General features: G+C 45.8%; 1 protein-coding gene across 2 annotated transcripts in view; it reads left to right on the forward strand.

Annotated features, from left to right (window-relative positions):
- Positions 1–21830, forward strand: part of Myo1e (myosin IE) — a 196874-nt gene that overhangs the window by 84395 nt on the left and 90649 nt on the right. For both annotated transcript variants that reach the window (XM_038321973.1, XM_038321972.1), the window contains 2 exons: positions 6103–6192; positions 10915–11009. In XM_038321973.1, coding sequence (XP_038177901.1) covers positions 6103–6192; positions 10915–11009 — 185 coding nt within the window. The remainder of the gene's footprint in view (positions 1–6102; positions 6193–10914; positions 11010–21830) is intronic.

Consider the following 21830-nt stretch of genomic DNA (forward strand, 5'->3'; position numbering starts at 1 on the left):
CACAAAAGAATACTAAGTAACGGACTAGAAAGATGGCTCGATGGTTAAGAGTGGTATTCTCCTCGAGGACCCGAGTCTCCAGCACCCTCATTACGGGGCTCATTCACACCTGACAATAATTCTAGCTCCGGGGATGCAATCATACAAGCACCCATATACATAAGTAAAAACAAATCTTTAAAAAAAAATAAGAAATAACTTATTTTTGAAGTTAAGAATGAGACAGAGGCTGGCCGAGGCTCACCTCATCCCTACATCCCAGAAAAGGCCATTTTACACTACGTGTGTCGAAAGGAGATGCTCTAAAGCCAGAGAAGGGTCCTTTACACCGGATGAACTGGGTTTTGTGAAATCTATCATTACTGTTGGGGGAGGGGCACAAAGGGTTCAGAAGCCAGGGGACCTCATTCAGGAGTTGATTCTTTCCCGGCACCTTTGCGTAGGTTTCCAGGAGGAAGCCCAGGTCATTAGGTGTGGTGGCGAGTGTCTTGACCGGTTGAGTCACCTTGCCAGCCCTGAATTGAGCCTCATGAAAAATTCAGCGTGTTGTTCTTTTTTATTTCCCTCATCACTTGTGCTGCAGGTGAGTGAGCGTTCATAGACACATGGACCAACATCTGGGAACCAGTCAGCTGAAGATCTGCCTGCTTCCTCCTGACTCTCATTGTCTCTTAAATGAGGTGCCCCACCCTCACCCCGCTTTTATTTGGTATCATAGCTTCATATCTGCCTGCAGTTCGAGAATTAACTTTAAGCCACACCTTCACTGTGGAAGATTGTGTGTGTAGAGATAATAGCCCTGACGGTATCCCCAGAGGCGCACCTGAATTATGTATTGGGTGTGGGAGGGAGGACTGAGGGACTTTTTTGGAGCTCCAACCCCACCAGGGCCCTGAACTCTTTGGGTGTTAGCTCAGGTCTCTAAAGACCCAGCCAGATAGGGAAGGTGAAATTGTTTAGATACACGATGAAGTCCAACTCCAACCGGAAGTAACTGAATTTGTTACTCTGGCCGGTTCTGATGTAGGTGCGTTTGTAGGTACTTAGTGTGGCGGAATCAGGACACAGTGACCTTTTCAAATAGAACTTTGTCTTTCATCAGTCTTCTCAGATACTGATACTCTGGGAGACCCTGCTGGGAAATTTAGGGAAGTGTCTATAGAATCCCCTTCATCTCACCTGAGTCACTGCCTCCACATTGGCCTAGAGCAGTTTAGAAGAGGTTGTTCACAAAGCACATTTAAACAACCATGGCTCCATTTTCAGCCCTTACTCACCTGAGTTCTATTTATTAGGTGGCTGAGGGTGCAGGGGAGGGGAAGGATACCCTTTCTTCTCCTGTGGCAGTGGCCCATTGTCCCCAGAAAGTGGCTGGTTCACAGTATATCCTTTACCATGAAAGAAAGGGCACTGTCTTCTGTGGAAGGCTCGTGTCTTCCCTGGTTTGTTTTTTGCTCAGAATTGACATTTTACAGCCTTCAAATTGGTCCTACCCTAAGAATGGTTACAGCATTGAGCAAGAGAATCTGGATGAGAGACAAAAATCTATCCCTTCAGTTTTGATTATTAGATGCTTACACAAATCTTTTTTTTTTCTCCTCGTTTTTTGAGATAGGGTTTCTCAGTGTAACAGTCCTGGCTGTCTTGGAACTAGCTCTTTAGACCAGGATGGCCTTGAACTCACAGAGATCCTCCTGCCTCTGCCTCCCAAGTGCTGGGATTAAAGGTGTGCGCCACCACTGCCCTGTGATCCTTATACAAATCTTAAGAATTAAAAAAAATCCTACTAAGATAGATTCTATTATATTTATTTGTATTTTGATTTATGTGTATGGGCCTTTTGCCTGCATGTATATGGACCACATGCTTCTTGGTGCCTGAGGAGGGGCATGGATCCCAGGGAACTGAATTACAGACAATTTTGATCCACAGTGTGGGCACCGGGAATTGAACCCTGGTATTCTGGAAGAGCAGCCAGTGCTCTTAACTGCTGGACCATTTCTCCAGCCCCCTAACGTGGGTTTTGGAGTAGACAAAGCCTCTTAGTTCTAAGTAAGGAGAGCCTGCAGAGCATCCCAATCCTCCCGCATGAACCCATGCACTGCTAATTTAAATGTAAGGTTGATACGTGAACAAAAAAATAGGGATTGCCCAGTTATAGTTCAATCTCAGCTAAACAAGTAACCTTTTAGTGCAAGTGTGCCCCAACATTATTCTAGGTCTGCTTATAGCTTACATTGTTTATCCGGCATCCAGATTTGATGAGGTGGTCTGTATTTTTTTTTATTCCCAACTAACAATAGCAATGGAAGTACTTGCTAGTTACAAAGCAATGTTATTCATTGCACCCCCCACCTACACAACAGAGTTTCTAGCCCAGGCTGACCTTCATCTCATGTAGCTGAAGATAACCTTGAACTTCTAACTGTGCTGACGTCTCAGGCATGTACCCTGTGCGTGGCTTATGTGGGTGCTGGGGACAGAGCCCGGCATTTAATGCTCCTAGGCAAGTGCTCCCCCAACCCAACTGTATTCCTAGCCCCTCGTTTCCTTTTAATCAAGAGTGTGGACTCTGGAGCCAGCCTGTCGGGATAGGGAAGCAGATCTGCCACTTCCTGGCCTGTGTCTTTGAGCAGGTTTTCAACTTTCTTTTCTTATAGTGGCATAGGTTTAGCAAGAGCAAGGGGGCTAAGGGCTGGGGATGTTGCTCAGGGGTCAAAGCTTTGCCTGACTAGAGTTGTGGGGTTGTTGTTCAAGTACCACATGATGCGTCTGTGTTCGTTCAGTTCTGTCACCAATTATAAAGTCTTGGCAACGGTGTCATAGGCATTAGGCATTTTTCTTTCTTTTTCTTTCTTTTTTTTTTTGTTTCTTCGTTTTGTTTTATTTTTCTGAGACAGGGTCTCTCTGTATAGCTTTGGTGCCTGTCCTGGAATCTACTCTGTAGACCAGACTGGCCTTGAACTCACAGAGATCCACCTGCCTCTGCCTCCCACGTGCTAGGATTAAAGGCGTATGTTATCACTGTCCAGCCATGGGCATCTTTCATCTCTTGAACAATCAAAATTAAATATTAAAAAAGCACCTCATCACTACCTTTTCTCATTAATTCATCTTCATTTTTCAACTTGGAAGGTCTTTCTGGTCAGTAACAAATGAAGTTAAAAAAGCAATTGAGTCATTTTGTGTGTCTGTGTATGTGTTTAAATTATTTGACATATCCACAGCCATTTATATTGTCTATTAATAATTCCATATTTCATCTAAGGCCAAAGTGGTCACCTGCATTATGATGTGAGAGAGATCACTATGTAATGGCACATGCATCTAAGAACATGAGTTGAGGGAATGGCATCTAGGTGCTGATTGCTGTTCATTGATTATTTCGTCTATTTCCATGACAAGGTTATTAATTAAGTAGGTCTTGGTTTATCCCCATCATCCATTAACCACAGCTTAGAGATATGTTCTGTGCAGTCTGGAAAGTGCTCTACAACAGCTGTGCCTTTGGTTTTGAGTGAGTGAACTGGGAAAGCTGGCATTAAAGCAGTCAGCTGGCATTCTTGATTGAGAGACTCCCAGGCAGAGGGGAGTATTCTTTGAGTGGAGCTTCCAAGTAAAAGAAAAAAAAAATAGCAGCAGACAGAGATGGTGTCATTAAACCAGGATGAATCATCAGAATCCACCAGAAACTGATTGGGGAAGTTGAGGTAGTTGGCTGTAACTCCCAATTGAGCTTCCTTTCCATGGCTGCACTGTCTGGCTTCTCTGCCTTATGGTAGGCATTTGTATATCGATAGTGATTTCTATTGGAAACAGTTTATCAGCTGGCTGTACTCAATGGCACAGTGAGTTTACTCCTGCGCTGTTCTGCTGCGCTCTCCCTTGCCATGCGTGGGTACCAACCCATCCTTAGATACGGGTCTTTGAGGGCACTTGACATAAACATACTTGTCTGAAGTCAGGGTAGGGAACCCAGGGCCAGCTTCTAAGTTCAAACAGCACATGACAACTTACCAGTATAATGCCCCAGGTGAGAGTTGGACAGGGCTTGGGGATCCACCCTGTTTGCGCCAGCCCCCTGTTAAATATCCCTATTATAGAAATGGCTCCCCGAGAAATAATCTCACAGTTTTATATTCCTTTTTTATTTAAAACTGTTTATTTGTTAATAGGTTTTGTTTCAATGATTTATTTGTCAAAAATGAAGATATTTCTAATTCAATGATTAGTTGCACAATTTTGAGTGGGGCACAGTTGTGCACACCTGCAGATCCCAGTAGTCGGGAGGCTGAAGCAGGAAAATCACACGAGCCAAAAGTGAAGCCCAACCTAAGAAACATAGGAAGAGACACTGTTCAGAAATAAGAAAAACAACAGAAATCTAATGGCTGGAGGGGGACTGATTTTTTTTTTCATGATTTTCTTCCCTCAGTGGGGACAAGATGTTTAATTTGTTCTGTTTGTTCACTGCTGAATTCCCAGCACCATTAAGTGCCTGGTGTGTTGTAACCAACCAGCACAAAGTGGTTGGTTGCTGAATGAGTAAAGGGGCGGAGGGGCAATCTCATAACATCCCCTTACTTGAGTGCATTAAAATGTATAAAACTGGGTTGGGGAGACTAGCCCAGTATACGGTCGTGGCACACGCCTTTAACCCCAGCACTCAGGAGGCAGAGGCAGGCGGATCTCTGTGAGTTCGAGGCCAGCCTGGTCTACAAGAACTAGTTCCAGGACAGGCCCCAAAGCTACAGAGAAATCCTGTCTCAGAAAAAAAATGCTTGCTATGCAAGAATGAGGACCTGAGTTCAAATCCCCTAGTGTCCATGGGAAAAGCTGGATATGGCTGTGCATGCCTGTACCATTAGCACTGTGTCTGGCAGAGACAGAAGGACCCCTGGGGCTCCTTGGTGGCCAGCCTAGCTCCAGGTTCAGTGAGAGACCCTGACTCAAGGGCAGAGTGGAAGACACACAGCCTCCTTCTCTGGCTTCCTCACATGCACAGGCCACAGATACAGACACCCTCACGCAAACATGTGTGTGTACTATATACACACACCATACATCTTCCATACATACACACCATACAGTCACATACATACACACTGGGGCTTTTTATTGTGTTTATTTTTATTTTAATTATAAACCACTTCAAACACACATATACAAGGTGAGACCTTAAGGGGAGGCAAAAGAGATGGCTCAGTGGGTAAAAGTGTTTGCAAAGTCCGAAGACCTGAGTTTATTTCCCAGAACCTACATAAACAGCTGAATGCAGATATGAAGGGCCAGCACCGCAGAAACCACAAGAGAGAACCTGCCTTAGCAAGGTGGGAGGGGAGGACCAACTGCAGGAAGTTCTCCTCTGGCCTCCACACAAATGTGGCAGACCCAGTCCACCCCACATAAAATAACTTTATTTTTTTTTCAGTTATAAAAAAGCAAGCAAAACTTTACATCCAGTGCACACTTCCTCTCAGAGAAGCCTTCCTGGATTCTCCAAATACTATCTTTCTTCTCTAAGCCTTACCTACGTGGAATTGTTATTTTCTCCTCCGAATGTAAATAGATAAAAATAAATGAGATGCTAAGAACTTTGAGAATTAGAACGCTTGGTAATGTTGGTACCTCTCACTTTCCCAAAGCTGTGGGGTCCCCCTGTTTGTTCAGTGGGAAAACAAATGTGTGGGTCATTTACCTCAGAGGTACACGTTCCAATGGAAGCAGTACATCTCTTCCAGGAGAGGAACGCTCACTGACCTGGTTGTGCCCTGGGCGGTTCTGTTCCGTGTGTGTGTGTGTGTGTGTGTGTGTGTGTGTGTGTGTGTGTGTTCCTAGCTCTCCATGCTGCTGGTCTGAGAAGAATATACTTTAGTTTATGTAGCACGCTTTTTGCAGCATTGATGATATACCTCGTTGCTGTTCCTGGGGAGGAGTAAGCCCTGAGCTAATTAAATGACTGCTTTTGCCTTTGGTGTCATAGTGTGTCCACCCTGGCTGTCCTTCCATCCAGCAGCTCATTGCGTGCTCTGTAGCATCTGTTGACTGAAAAGCCTGTCTCTGTGAAGGTGAACAACGGACCTTAACCAGACTAAAATCCAGACATACATAGGGTCCGTGTTAATCTCCGTCAACCCTTTCAAGCAGATGCCGTATTTTGGAGAGAAGGAAATTGAAATGTACCAAGGAGCGGTAAGTTACACACTCGATAAGTTGCTGCAGTGTTTGGGGATTTTGTCATTTGTACATAGTTTTTCATGAAGTTACCGGTACATTTGCATTTTCTTATGGATTATTTATTGGCCGACGTCAAGTAAAGGACCTTGTTTGAATTTTTTTTTAATTTTCGAGACAGGGTTTCTCTGTGTAGCTTTGGAGCCTATCCTGGAACTAGCTCTTGTAGACAAGGCTGGCCTCGAACTCACAGAGATCCGCCTGCCTCTGCCTCCTGAGTGCTGGGATTAAAGGCATGTGCCACCACTGCCGACTTGATTTTATATTTTAATTGGATACTGATCTTCAGCACATAGCTCAAAAGGGTATAGACTAACATGTGGGTTAATTTACATATAGAATTAGTTAAGAGGGTTGTGGTACCCAGAGTCTGCAGTGGTCTTCTGGCTTCCACATGTGCTCCAAAATTATCAGCAATGAAAAGAAGCACAGGAGGAGCTGGGGAATAGCTCACGAGCTTGAGGACCAGAGGAGCTGGGGGGGATAGGTCACGGGCTTGAGGACCCAAGTTCGCGCCCTGGAGCCCAGGTGACAATGCGGCACATAGTACTGTGTGCTTGTAAACTCAGTGCTGAGGAGGTGCAGACAGGACAGTCCCTGGGGTTTGCTGTCCAGTCCAGCCTAGTGATGGCCTCCAGGCCAATGAGAGACCCTGTCCCAAAGGAGTCAGACTCAGTTCCTGAGAGTAATACCCAAAGTTGTCCCCTGTCCTTCACATGAAAGCAAGCATGAACACATATACTTCTATTCTCCCTCTCTCTCTCTCTCTCTCTCTCTCTCTCTGTCTCTCTGTCTCTGTCTCTGTCTGTCTGTCTCTCTGTCTCTCTCTGTCTCTCTCTCTCTCTCTCTCTCACACACACACACACACACACACACTTAGAAAGAGTCAGCCAGGCAGTGGTGGCACACTCCTTTAATCCCAGGAGGCAGAGGCAGGTGAATCTCTGTGAGTTCGAGACCAGCCTGGTCTTCAAAGATCTAGGACAGCCAGGGCTTTACAGTGAAATCCTGTCTCGAAAAACAAAACCAAAATGTAAGATCAGTCATAGGTAAAAATCAATGAGATGTTGGGAACTTTGAGAATTAGAACCCTTGAAGCTTTGGCTCTGGCTTGAAAATGCATCTTGCATTACTTCATTTACTAAGTGGCTGTTCTCTGTCCACACCCACTCCACAGTCATTTCATCTGTGGGTTAGAAGTATAACCAGCAAACCTTCCCAACGTGTCTCATTCTGCAGTTCATCCCACCGCTCAGCCCTAGACTCTGCTTCTTCTTCCTTCCCTCTGCAGAGCAGAAACACAAGAGCCATTATTAATCCTGGCCCTGGAAGCCAAACAAAAGAACACATAAATCCAGTTGAAGTGGAAGGCATTTACCCAGAGCAAGTGCGCACCCCATTGTTGCCGGATAAACGCTGCTGGTAGCTGGAGCTCAAGGAGGCTGCCACGGGAGACCTTTGATAATGCCGCCTTTATCAGGGGCCGGCACAAGGACAACACTGTCAGCAGAGGTCCGCGCCCTGCCCTGGCACTCCAGTCTACAATCCTGGGGCAGCTGGCATGGAGCTGGCCTGACACCCCCCACCCCCACCAGTAACAGCAAGGCTCCAACACGAAGAGCTGAGATACACACACACACACACACACACACACACACATAACACACACACACATATAACACACACACACACACACACACGTGGACACACTCAAGCACAGACCTGAGTTTCTTTCGAGTTCTCTGGAGAGTCACTGTGTGCCAGCCCCCTTTTATGCTGTCTATCTTTTTAAGAGTTCTCTGCATGGAAATGCTATAATTTAAAGGAAAAAAATCTTTATTTTCATTGCTCTTGGTAACACTTATACAAATAGTTTTTACTGAGTGTTAGGCACTGTGTGTGCTTGCAACAATGCTAGAACCGTCCGTGTGAGCCTTGTATCACATTATCTACCCTACTTCACAGAGGAGGGAACGGCTGCCCAGGGGAGCAGTACCAGAGTCTACGGAGCCAGGAGATAAACTCACATCATAATGGCTTTATGGGGGGGGGGGGTGTCTCGGTTAAGAGGTAGGACATCAGAGGAGATGACTACTCAGTACTCCATAGGTACCAAGGTCAGAGGCTGGGTAAAAGTATAGGGCTTCAGAGATGGTGCTGAGGCTCGGTTGGCAGAATGACTGCCTCTTATGCACAAAGTGCTGGATTCTGCCCCCAACGCTGAATAAACCCAGCCTGGTACAGTATAGTTCAAAGTCACCCTTAGCTATGTAGGGAGATGGGGGCCAGCCGGAGATTCCTGAGACCCTGTCTGGGGATGGGAGGAGTGCAAGTGACCCTCAAGAGCCAAGGGTATAGCTTCCATTAAACAGCTTAGGAACCTTAGTGGGAAAGGCTTGTGTCTTAGTCAGGGTTACTATTGCTATGTATTATGTGGTGAACACCGTGACCAAAAGCAAGTTGGGGAGGAAAGGGTTGTTTGGCTTACACTTTCACATTAAAACCCCTTACTGAAGGAAGTCAAGACAAGAACTCAAACAGACTTGGAATCTGAAGGCAGGAGCTGATGCAGAAAGCTTTGCTTTCTGGCTTGTTCCCCCTAGTTTACTCCGCCTGCTTTCCTATAAAATCTAGGAACTACCAGCCCAGGGGTGACCCCACCCACAAAGGACTGAGCCCTCCCACTTCAGTCCTTAATAAAGAAAATGCCCTACAGGCTTGCACACACCCCAGCCTGTGGAGGCATTTTCTCTATTGGGCTCCCTCCTCTCAGGTGCTTCTTGCCTGGGTCAGGTTGCTGTGAAACTAGCCAGCACAGACTGTCTCTCGTTTCCCTCCACTAGGCAGCGTTCTTGCCACTCCCCCTCCTTCCGGTCTCCACCCTCTGTTCTTCCATACAAGGTTCTGCTCGTCTGTTTTCCCAGAGATTACACATCGTTCTGATTCAGTAATCTGTAGAGAAGAAGCCCATCTAAGATCATATCTGTGGTCCCAGCAGGCCTCCCCTGTCACCGTGAAGGCAGGTTTAACATATACTTGGAGCCCTCTTAGGAGTTCTGCATTTCCAAGAAGAGCCTCCGGCTCTTACTAGGTGGCTCCCTATGGGTAGGGGACACTGGGTCTGGGACACATGAGTATTTTGCTTATATACAGTGTCTCACCTGCTCCCCTCCATCCCCGTTCACCACTGAGGTCCAGTCTTTGGAGCTTGGCAGTATGCAGCGATTTCTCAGTCCATCCCTGTGCAAGAAAATTTAAGGATGGTTTCAGCAAGTTAATCCTTATGTTTTTGTATAGATTTATCTTCTAAAATTGCCGTCCTGCTCATCTTCTCCCTCACCTTGTGAGACCCTCGGAGACGGGACGGTGTGCCACCCTGGACTCAGCTGGACCACGAGTCTTCTTTTCTCCTCTCCTGCACCACATGAAGCGTTTTTATTTCTGTTTGCTTTAAAAATATTTTCTCACATTGGTCTGTTTATTTGTGTGCACCGTAGTGTGCGTGTGGATGCCAGAGAACAACCTGCGGGAGGAAGTTCTCTTCTTCCTTGTGGGTCCAAAGACAGAACTCAAGTCTACAGGCTTAGTGGCAAAGGCCTTTATCTGCCGAGCCCTTCACCAGCCCTGTTTTTTGAGATTGAGTGGCATGTAACCCGTGCTGGCCTTGAACTCACTAAGTAGCCAATAATGACTATGAAACTCCTGTTTCACTCTTAAATTCTGGCATTACAGCTATATGCCACCGTGGAAGCTCTGTTAATTTTTGAGGGATTGGTGAAAGCAGGTACCTAGCAACTGAATACATGGGGCTGGAGTCAGCTGACAGAATGACTGTTAGGCATGGGGCATTTTCCAATTTAATTTTGTTTTATGCATGCGAGCGTCTGCCTGCATGTATATCTGGGCACTGCCATGTGCATGCAGTGCCCGAAGAGACCAGAAGAGGGCGTCAGATATCCTGAAACTGGAGTTACACGTGGTTGTGAGCCACCATGTGGGTGCTGAAAATCGAACCCTGGTCCTCTTAACCACTGAGTCATCTCTCCAATCTCTAGTTTTAAATCTGTATGTAACTAAAGACCTTTTCACACACCCAGGAGACTCTCTTACTGTAGTGTGTCACCTCCAGCCCTCCCCTTGAGAAAGGAAACAAACTAGCCGAACCAGTTCCTCCCTGTGAGGAACCACACCTCTTGCCATCTTCTTGTGGAAAATGTACAAGTTTTCCTCCTTCTCCATAGAAATACCCCTCAGTCCCCAGTGAGATCCTAGGATAGCAACTTGCCCCACAGAGAAGAAAAATACTGCCGGCGGCGTTTAGAATTCTGGTCAAAGTGAGACCCAGGGACTTGGCAGACCCTTTTCTGAGCGTTGCCAAAGCTTTCCAGAATTGGAAGCAGAATGTCCTTGCAGAGGCTTGCCCGGGTGGAAGGGTGGTGTACCTGGGTCGTGTCTGAGGGCTGAGTCACAGGCATGCCTCTGAAGGAGTCCTTCCAAACCCCACCTTCGCTTCCCCAGAGTGTAATCGGCCATAACCTAGGATGTTCTTATGAATCGCCGAGTCTCGAAACCTTTGCCTGTAAACATGGAACACTGGAGCCGTGGGCCATGGCGTCACGGATCAGTCTGCACAGAGAAACTCACTGTGGTTTGGTTTTGGTTTCTGTTTTGCCCTTCTAGGCGCAGTATGAGAACCCGCCTCATATCTATGCCCTGGCCGACAGTATGTACAGGAACATGATCATTGACAGAGAGAACCAGTGTGTCATCATCAGGTAGGAGAAAGACCCGGGGCAGCGAGCCTCTGGCTGCCACGGCAGCCCTGATGTGCGAGAGCACTCCACATGACTGAGGAGCCAGCGGGTGCTGCTTGGTTTATGTTGTAGTCGTCCCTTGTCCAATGCCAGATCATAAACACTTTCAGGGGAGGCGCTTATGAGGCCCCACCTCTCAGTTAATGGTTGTGTGGGGAGGAGAGAGGCATTTTCTTCAATGGTGTAGCCCCTGGCAAGTTGCTATGTTCCCGCCAGTCTATAACTGTAATGGAAAAGAAAAGAAATGAATGAATGAATGAATGAATGAATGAATGAATGAAAAATGAATAAATGACGTGAAAATACAAGGGGAACTGACTGGGGTTAGGAGTAACATTAGCGGAAGGAGAGTGTGTGCTGGCTGGTTTGTACCAATTCAACAAACCTGAGTCACCTAGGAAGAGGGAATCTCAATGGAGAAATTGTCTCCATTAAACTGTTCTGCAGGCAGGTCTGGAAGCATCTTCTTAGTTGGTAAAGGATATGGGAGGGCCCAGCCCACTGGGGGTGGTACTGCCTCTGAGCAGGTGCCCAAGACCATAGAAGAAAGCAAGCTGAAGCCGGGCAGTGGTGGCATACACCTTTATAGCCCCAGCACTTGGGAGGCAGAGGCAGGTGGATCTCTGTGGGTTTGAGACCAGCTTGGCCTACAGAGTGAGTAGCAGAACAGGCTCCAAGGCTACACAGAGAAACCCTGTCTCGGGGAGAGGGGAGAAGCTGAGCAAGCCACGAGCTGTGTTCCTCCTCCAGGGGCTCTGCTTCAGTTCCTATCTCCATGTTCCTGCCCTAGCTGTACAGTGTTTTGGTTAGTGTTTTAGTGCAGTAACAGAAAGCCAATGAGGACAGAGACAAGAGAGGGTAATGAAGGTGAATAGGATCCAAATATGTTTATATGTATGTATATATATATGAAAATGAGACCCATTAGGATATGTAATTGACAAATGCTAATAACATCTAAAAAGCTTTTTGCTTTTTAAATTAAAATTAATTTAATTAAAGGCACATGCCTTTAATCCCAGCACTTGGGAGGTGGAGGCAGGTGGATCTCTGTGAGTTCATTGCCAACCTGGTCTACAGAGTGAGTTCCAGGACAGCCAGAGCTACACAGAGAAACCCTGTCTTGAAAACAAACAAACAAACAAAAACAAAAAACAAAAACACAGAGCTTTCTGCTTCTATGAGATTGCTGTTAGCCCTCAGTTGTTCAAGGCATTGAGACTTTAGGGTGCATGGTGACAAGCAGGTTGTTCAAGATAAATGATGTCATCCTTGTACGTCTGGGTGACAGTCACATGGATCTCCCTTTGCCTGTAAGTTGGAGACCCTTTCCATCTAAGCAGAACAGTTGTGAATCACAGTAGCATCTGCTGCGAGTCCTTCCCAGGCTCCTCTTCCTTCCCTGAGCAATGAAGTGGTTCAGGTCTGAGTGCGTGTGTGTGTGTGTATGCATGCATTTGTGCACGCGCGCGCGCGTGTGTGTGTGTGTGTGTGTGTGTGTGTGTGCGTGTGTTTGCATTGAAGTTTTTAAGATATTAGTAGCAAATGCCAGCTTACATCTTTTCACCTTTACAATCCACGTAACCCGAACTGTCGCTAAATGGTGGCTGGCTTTGATTGCTTTAAAATTCGTTTGCTGTCGTGAACACTTTCTGTGTTAGAAAATGAAGCATCCACATTCCTGTCACTTAAAAGTTAATGGTTTTGTGAGGCGGCGGTGGCGCGCGCCTTTGATCCCAGCACTCGGGACAGAGGCACGAATCTCAATGAGTTTCAGACCAACCTGGTCTTAAAGCTAGTTCTAGGACAGCTAGGACTGTTACACAGAGAAACCCTAACTCGAAAAAACCAAAAAATAAAAATAAATAAATAAATAAATAAATAAATAAAATAGTAATTTTGTTCAAAAACTTAACTTACACGTTTGTATTCATTCTTCTTGTGTATGTCTGCGTTTTAAAATGTATTTTATTTTTTGAGACAGTTTTATGTAGTCCAGCCTGACTTCAGACTCAATATGTGGTCAGGGCTAACATAGAACTTCTGATCCTCCTGCCTCAACCTCCCAGTGCTGGCTGGCATTACACCGGGTTTTGAAATGCTGGGGTTGGAACCCACACGCATGCCAGGCAAGCCCTCTAGCCGAGCTGCACCCCAGCCCGTGAAACATTTTTGAAAGAGCTACTCGGGATGGCGTTCACAAGCATACACAAAAATTAGACGTGATGTAGTATGTTCCCATGCATCCCCCATTGTGCCTGCTTGGTTGTCAGTATGTGGACAGTCCTTATTTACCTTTTCCTCTCAGCCCCTTTGCTTAGCTAAACAAATAATTAGTATTTGACTTTAGAAGAAAATTGGGTGTGTCGCATATGTAGAGGTCAAAGGACAGTTTGTGAGCGTCAGTTCTCTCCGTCTACTGTGTGGGTCCTGCTGCTGGAATTCAGGTCATCAAGCTTGGCAGCACCTGTCATCTTGACCCACGGAGGTATCTCTCCTTTTTTTTCCCCAGTGAGGATTCTGGAGATGGAATTCAGGCCCTTGTTGCATGTACTTTACTGATTGATCCCTTTTCCCAGCTCAAGATAATTCTTACCACACCTTCAAAATAAATCCTTTCTGGTGCTTGGCACGTCCAAGACTTTAGGTCTAGCTTCCAACATTGCTGCACAGATGAAAAAGGAATCCTTTTAGTGTTTGATCCGCTCCACACTCCAGTGCCGGCACTGAGCTACACACTTTTTTCAGCAGCTGGCTTGTTTGCGTTAGAAGCCAAACAAAGCCCACACATCATCGCCCCTGGTTGCTATGTCTCTCGAGTCTCCTAGTCGCTGAGCTGTCTCCTTCATTCTGTTTTTCTTGGCATTCACTTGTTAAAGAGAGGGGCTGTAGGCCTTCTACACTCAGGCTGACTGTGTCCTGTGATGGCGCGATGCCTACCGCCATGCTCCGTATTCCCTGTTGTCAGTTACTTGTCTCCTTACTGTGACAAAACACCTGACAATAGCCATTTTCGGGTTGTCATCTGGAGACCATTTTCATTGTGACCTTAATAGTCATGTGTCTGTTTTTATTTGGGGGTTTACTATGGCTCACACTTTTCAGGTACAGTCCATCATGAACTCAAGAGCATGTGGTGGCTGTTCACACCGTGTCTGCAGTAGGGAAAGAGGGAGATGAATTCTGGTGTTCAGCATGGTTTCTCCTTTTCATTCAGTCCAAGACCCCAGCCCTTGGTGCACCCATATTCAGGGTGGGTCTTCCTGCCTCAATTAGCCCAGCCTAGAGCCTTCTTCACAGGCACGGCCAGAGTTTGTTTCCCAACTGATTCCTGGTCCCATCAAATTGACAGTTGATGTTAATGCCTACACGTGGAAATTGATAGCATGTCTCGAAGCATGGCCAGATGCAGATTCATTGTTTGCGAAGACATCTGCTCTGCCATGAACTTCATTCCTGTTGGTCTCTCTCTATACGATGTTCAGAATGTCAAGAGACCCACCCGTTTTCGATTCTCATTTTCACAACCATTGCTTAATTAAAGTTATTTTCCCATTCTGTTATTCCCTTCATATGTTATAGTTGAACTTTTCTATTTCATCTTAAAATATAATCTTTATGGGAAAACTAGATAAAATGCCTACTCATTGTCATTTCTCCTCACTTAAAGTAATGAGTTGTTGCCCTGGCAACCTCTGAAGGTAGCCTGTATTTATTTTCAGTATCACTTCTAACTAGTGAATTTAAAATAGCTCCTCTGTTTACACTGCAGTTATTCCTTTGGTGTCTCAGATAGTCTCCCTTCTCCCTTGTCTTGGCCTCATGTCCTCTGACACATCTCAAGTCCTCTTGGATCATTTGTTGTTGTTGTTGTTGTTGTTGTTGTTGCAAATGGTCCAAGTTCATCTTGTTCATGTCCTCCTGAGGCCTGGAACTGGCCCTTTCTCCAAGGGATCCTTGTTTCATGGACTGGGACAGGATTGTTTAGACACCACTGTGCTGGGTACCAGTTGTCAGCGCTTCCGGTCTCCGCAGTGGACAATGCCAAGGGATTTGAGATTTTAAGAAAACAGTGAGGCATGAGTTCATCCCGACATCTCTAGCTTATCTTTTAGACTACAGAGAGTAGTCTGCTTTCATTTATATTGCTATTATTACTATTTTGTGTGTATGAGTATTTTGTCTGAGTGTATGCTTGTGCTCCATGTGTGTGCAGATTGTAGTTTTAAAATATCTTTGATTTTTATATTTATAACTTCTATCTCTTCTACTAAAAAATATTGGTCTTTGATGACATAAACATAATTATTTGCTTTATACTGTGTGCATTATATATGTGTGTATGAATATATATTACATACATGTACATATGTATTTAAAATAAATAATACCAATATTATTATAACACCAAGAAAATAATACAAATTAATAGCAATAGTGAATTCATTTTAAATTTCTTTTTGTTCTTTTGGTCCATGTGTCCAATATTTACATTCAAAATATTAGGTAAATATAAGTTATATAGATGTAAGTAAAGAGTTATTTTTTATTTTATGTATATGAATATTTTGTCTGAATGTATGTCTGTGTACTGTATGTGTGTTCCAGTGCCCACGGAAGCCAGAAGAGCACATTGGATCCCCTGGGGCTGGAGCTATAGACAGTTGTGAGAATCCTTATGGGTCTTGGGAATAGAAACTGGGTCCTCTGCAAGAGCAGCCAGCACACCTAACTGCTGAGCCATCTCTCCAGCCCCCAAATATTGTATTTTAAAAGTCAGCTAATTTAATATTTTTCTATGCCATTCATGTGTCAAGGTGTTCTACCAATATGGTTATTTACACTCTTAATTTTCGGGGTTTAAAATTGTAAATAGTACTATCATTGACTTCTTTTGGTTTTTTGAGGAAGGGTCTTGCTGAGTAGCCTATGCTGGTCCCAATCTCCCAGTCCCCCTGCCTCTGCTCCTGAGTGCTGGTTTTACAGCCGCACGCCATCACACCTGACTTAAGATCTGGGAATTTGGTTTCTTCCCACCCTCTAAAACACTTACATGGTACAAAATGAAAAAGTAAAGCAAGACAGCAGAACGTTTTGAGGTAAATGCAGGTCCCCAGGGCTTCAGGATGAAGAGAGACTCCATGACATTTTACCCATGTGTCTGGAGGAAAAATAAAATCATTGTATTGTACATCTCTGCAATCATCATCCCAGCCAGAGAACTAGCGATCCTTCATTCGCCAGGGGGCCTGAAGCCCCGCAGCCTGTGCTCAATCTCTCAGTTGTCAACAGCTTGCTCTTTCCTGGTGGTTTATGCAAATTGAGGGAAGATAGTTGTATTTTTTATGAAGCCTGAATTTGCTTTTGTGCTGCCACAGTTCCCCTATGCCCAGCTTTTATTTATCTCCCCTCCCCCCCCACCCCCGCCATGACATTGGCTTTCGGGTTCATTTTGCTCCTACTGACTGCTGGCCACGTGGCCTTGCATGCGTCAAGCATGCGTTCTCCGCCTGTGTTCTGCCTCCAGAGTCCCATGCCATAGACCCCGTCAGTTCTACTAGGGGTATCTTCTGGGTTTGTGTGACCGGTTCCTCGTGCTCTTGCTGCATTCACTCCTTCAAGTGATTCTTCCAGAAGTCACAATTAGATGCAGATGGTAGATGAGATGCAGGTTAAACCGTTTCGGGGGGATGCACAGAGAAGCATTTTGCCTGAGTAACAGGAAATGCTTTTGTATGACAGCATTTTGAAGTCACTGGAGAGGAGAGGGGGTTGTTTCCTTCACTGCATTTACTGAGAGAGTTCAGTATGAGTTTTCTGGTTCTTGCCTTCCTTCTCCTTTCTCGTTCTGCCCCTCTTCTGGGTGTTTCCTGGGAAGGAAGGGTTTGTTACTCAAGAGCTTGCAACTCCACCAGTTCCTGCTTCTTCCTCACTTCTGCCATCTTGATTCATATGCTGCAGTGTAGAACCAGAGACCGTTTCCAAGACCTATCTTTGCAGCCATTCAGATGAAATACACTTCTAATTTAGGTGATGGTAGGACAGGGAGGCAAAACTAAGGTTAAGGATCCTGGCCCCTGACAAGACAGCCGTCCCTTCTGTCTGGCTGGAGTCAGTTCTCAAGTCATCAGGTCCAAACATTCATAGGAACCACTCTTCCAGAGGACCTGGGTTCCATTCCCAGTACCCACATGGCAGCTCACACCTGTCTGTTACTCCAGGTCCAGGGGATCTCACACAGACATACATAGAGACAAAACACCAATGCACATAAAATAAAAAATAGATTCATTTCAAAAAAGAACCACTCTTGGTGCCTATGATTACAGCTTGATTGTAGCGACAGACTACAAAACACAGCTGCACAAAAGAGTCAGCACATCGGATGAGGCGGCAGAGGTCCAGGTGTGGGGCTTCTAGTCATGGGAGGTGTACACACAGAGGCATGGATGGTGTGGTCCCCTCCAAAGGGGATGTGTGACAACTACTTGTGGACAGTCAGGGATATTTGCTTGAGTCTCTAAGGTCTAGAGTTTTTATCCAGGCATCTACAGAGGGCTCAGTCAGGGGCTTTAACCTCTTCTTCCTCTGGAGGGCAGAGGTTCTGTGGTATGGCGCAAGGAATCTGCCACAGATCTCTTTAGACACTTTGGTGGCCTTGGCCTCCAGGCAAACAAAGACGGATCTAAAAGGGAGGATGTTGTGAGGGCCTTGACTTCATTCCCCCAGTTACAGAGGCCAATGCCCGACCTCTCCTGAGTTTGTTCTTTGGTATGCAGGTTCCTTCGCTTTCAGACAGCTCTTAAACCTGGCAGGCTCACCAGCTCCCTGAACCTCAGCAGCTCACGGAGCTCCTCTCTTGGCCCTCAGTTTCTTCTCCTGATAGTGAACTGATGGAGCTGACAACTTCTAAGATTCCTTGGCTTCGAAATTCTTTATTCTAAGTCAAGCATGCTAAGCTAGCAGCTTCCCAATTGACCAGCCCTTCTCCTCCACCCCCCCCCCCCCGTTCTGATCTTGATGAAATAAAGCTACCCCTGGACCATTCTGCATCTTCTTTGCTTTGTTATCCCTAGGTTTGTGTGGGGCTCGGGCTCTGTCATCCATTCCTTTTTTAATTTCCCTGTGGTCTTTTTCTACATCGTAACCACATGGCTTTTGTACAGTAGCATATAATTAGTTGACTGGGTGGTGGATTCCTCTGTAGATGGCAGGCTGGGTAGCCTGCAGGTAAGGTAATGTCCTGAAGCTGTCTGCGCAGGGTCAGGAAATCACAAAAGGTCATTCACAGAGATAATAGTACCCTTTCTTAGTGAAGAGAAGATGAGCTCTTTAGGGATCCCCAAACCTAGTACTGGGATGGGGAACTGAGCTGAGCTGGCATAGCAGCTGCATGACACTCAATAAACCCGAGAAGGGACATAGGGACCAGCAAGCTAGTGTGGGCTCCAGGCAGCTCCAGGTAGGTTCACGTCACTGAGAGTCGTGAGCAACTGAAGGTTTGGGAGTCACCCTCAAGTCTGGCCACCAAGCAGCCCATGTCTGCTTAGTTCATTCATTATCCGTTCTCCAGAATGCATGTCTGGATCTGTGTGCTAGAACATATCTGGGGTGTGTGTTTTTTTTTTTTTTTTTATGTCAGAGACAGTTATGCAAACCTTTTAGGTCAACTCTGGTGTGGTTTAAAGAGGGAAGAAGAACCAGGAAGTTTCTGATGTATTCCCTGTCATCCGTGTGTCACCAGACAAGCTCTTGGCAATATGTCCACACTCGGTTCTGAAGCCCCTGCCCCCTAGCCTCTGTGGGGACATATTAGACCTCAGAGAAGATTTCTGTGGCGCATTTACTGCTGACAAGAACAAACTTGAATTCCTGTCGCTTTGGGCCTCCCGAGCCTGTGCGACCTTGGCATATTTCAGAACTGAGATACCGCACACTTTGTTAGAGTTTCATTTTTCAAAAATATTTTTGAAGTATTTGCTTCCTGCAGAATAGGGTGTCTGTCTTGAATGAATTCATTAACATCTGGCAAGGTTTCTGTATTTGTCTGTCCATTTATTTATTTGTTCGACATAAGACATCATGTAGACATGAGGTCTCACGTAGCCCAGCCTGGCTCTGAACCCACTATGAAGCCTAGGATGTTGACCTTGAACTCCTGATGCCTCCACCTCCCGAGTGCTTAGATTACAGGCAAGTGCCATCAGCGAGCCTGATTTACATGGTGCTGGCACCAAAGCCAGAGCACTGTGCATTTTGGGAAAGCTTTCTGTCACCTCGGTTATAGACCCGGCAACCCCGGTTTTAAACTTATTTGTTTGGTGTCCGTGTCAGAGGGGGGGAGTGCGTGCTTACATGTGGTGTGCAGAGGACAGCTGTCAGGAGTCAGGTCACTCCTTCCACCACGTGGGTCCCCAGGGATCAAACTCAGATCTTCAGAATTGGCAGCAGGTGCCTCTACGGCACTAAGCCATTTCACCAGCTGTCCTCCTCCCTGCCTTTAAAAAGAACTCATAAAGACAGAGCAGGCATGGTAGCACACGCCTTTAATTCCAGCCCTCTAGAGGCAGAGGCAGGCAGATCTTTGTGACAGGCCAGCATGGTCTGCATAGCTAGTTCTAGGTCAGGCTGGGCTACCTAATGAGGTCCTGTTTCTGAAACAAATTGAGGAATTACCAAAGACATATTTTGAAGGGATTTGCAGATGGGCTGACTATGAGCAGTAGAGTAGGAGCTAGCTGCCAGTACTGGACCTGGGGTTGTCGACCTACCTGCTTGAAAAGACATTTTGTCTTTGGCTTCCCTAACACTCGCAATGCTCAAGAGTAAAAGAAAACAGCAACGAGAATGCCTCTCGTATGTGGCTGTGTCTGCTCCGCTCTTGGCTCCCGCATCATTGAACACTTCGTCTCCTGGATTCTCAAGCTGCCTTCCTGTCTTTGATGTGTTTCACGGGGACCCTTTGCACGGCTCCCCTGGGTTTCTGATGGCCCACGCAATGTCTTGTTTATTCCGGCAACCTCAGCCTTTGAGGCTCACCGTCTCTGATGTGCCCTGCCAGCCTTTGTCTCTGACAAAGAGAGGTTGTTGAGAATGACTGTCATCTGTGGATTGAAAGAGGAGAGACCCGCATCTAGGCAGCGCCCCCAACATACCTTTTAGCTCTTGTGGTCCTGAAGATTCCTTGAGTTGAGGAAGGCTGGCAACTTAGCATTGTCTCAATCACACTGACATCTCTTTTACATGTATGTGAGTGTACATGTGTTCATATAAATATGTAGGCCAGAGGGCAACCTCGAGCATCATTCCTCAGGTGTTGTCCCCTTTGTCTTTTTGAGACAAGGTCTTTCACTGATCTGGAACTCAACAAGTAGGCTAGGCTGGCTGACCCGTGAGCCTGTTTCTACCTCCCTCCCCAGCCCTGGAATGTGGCACGTGCCATTAAGCCTAGCTTTTTACTTTTGTCTTGGGGTTCTTTTCTGTAGGCTCTAGGGCTGGAATTCAGGTCCTTGTGCTTGCAAGGCACACACTTTATTAACTGAGTCATCTTCTCAGTCCTAACGATGCAGTTTTTAATCTTCTTGGCAACGTGGCCAACTAGTAATTATGCCCCTCTTTGACAGCTCAGGAAACTAACTGGGTGTTAGGTAAAGAAACATGTGAAGTATCTTGTATTTGGAGTGTGGCCATGCTGTGATCCAAGCCTGTAGGCGGAGACTGCTTGTTCGTTTCCGGCCACCCAGACCCAAAATGATCACACAGAAACTCTATTAATTACAATACTGTTTAGCCAATAGCTTAAGCAAATTTCTAGCTAGCTCTTACATCTTAAATTAACCCATTTCTATTATTTTGTATTTCACCATGAGGCTTGTCATTTACCAGTAAGGTTTCCTGGACGTCTGTTTTATTCAAGGGCTACCTGGCATCTCTCTGACTCTGCCTACTCTCTGTGTGCATCTGTGTTTGGATTTTTTGCCTGACTTTCCTCTGTTAAGCCATTGGCCGAAAGTAGCTTCTTTATTAACCAATGGCAATAAAACATTTTCATAGCATACAGAGGGCAGTCCCACATCACAAGCCAGGGCCACCTGCCCTCAGGAGTCCACCTTTCTCTGTTACTGTGAACTAGCCTGTGTTAGTTTAGCTGGTATACAATAACTGTTGCAGCCAGCATGACTTGAAAAGATCCCTGGGATGGCACTGGGCATGGACTCTGTTTCACTCTGTTTCAGGTACATGACTTATGCAAGCCTTGATTGCTGCATTTAAAATTGGAGACTGCTGGGAGCTGGAAAGATGGCTCAGCAGTTTAAGAGTACTGGCAGCTCTTACAGAGGACCCAGGTTCGAGTCCCAGAACCTACATGACAGCTCACTGTCATTCCAGTTCCAGGGACTCTAACAACCTCTTCTGGCCTCTTAGGGCACCAGGCACACACATGGTACATACATATATTCCAATACTCATAAAATAAAATAAAAACAAATTTTAAAAGAAAACTGAAAGCAAGGGCTGGAAAGTTAGACGAATATAAGAAAGGTTAATAAGGAATTAAATATCCCTCTAAGCTGTTCAGGAATGGTTTGGAATATCCACTAGTAACATCAAAGGGAATTTTATATATAGCAAGGAGCCAACTTTGGATTTAAATTATCTTCAGACTAAATATTAGGCCTTTCCTGTTTATTGGGCTGATCAAGGTGAGCCTTGCCACAGAGCTACTTTCTGAGCCGAGTTGACAGTGCTGACTGCCCGAGAGCATTTATTCCGTAGGTGTTT

This window comes from Arvicola amphibius, chromosome 3 (assembly GCF_903992535.2).
Source record: "Arvicola amphibius chromosome 3, mArvAmp1.2, whole genome shotgun sequence".
NCBI lineage: Eukaryota > Metazoa > Chordata > Mammalia > Rodentia > Cricetidae > Arvicola > Arvicola amphibius.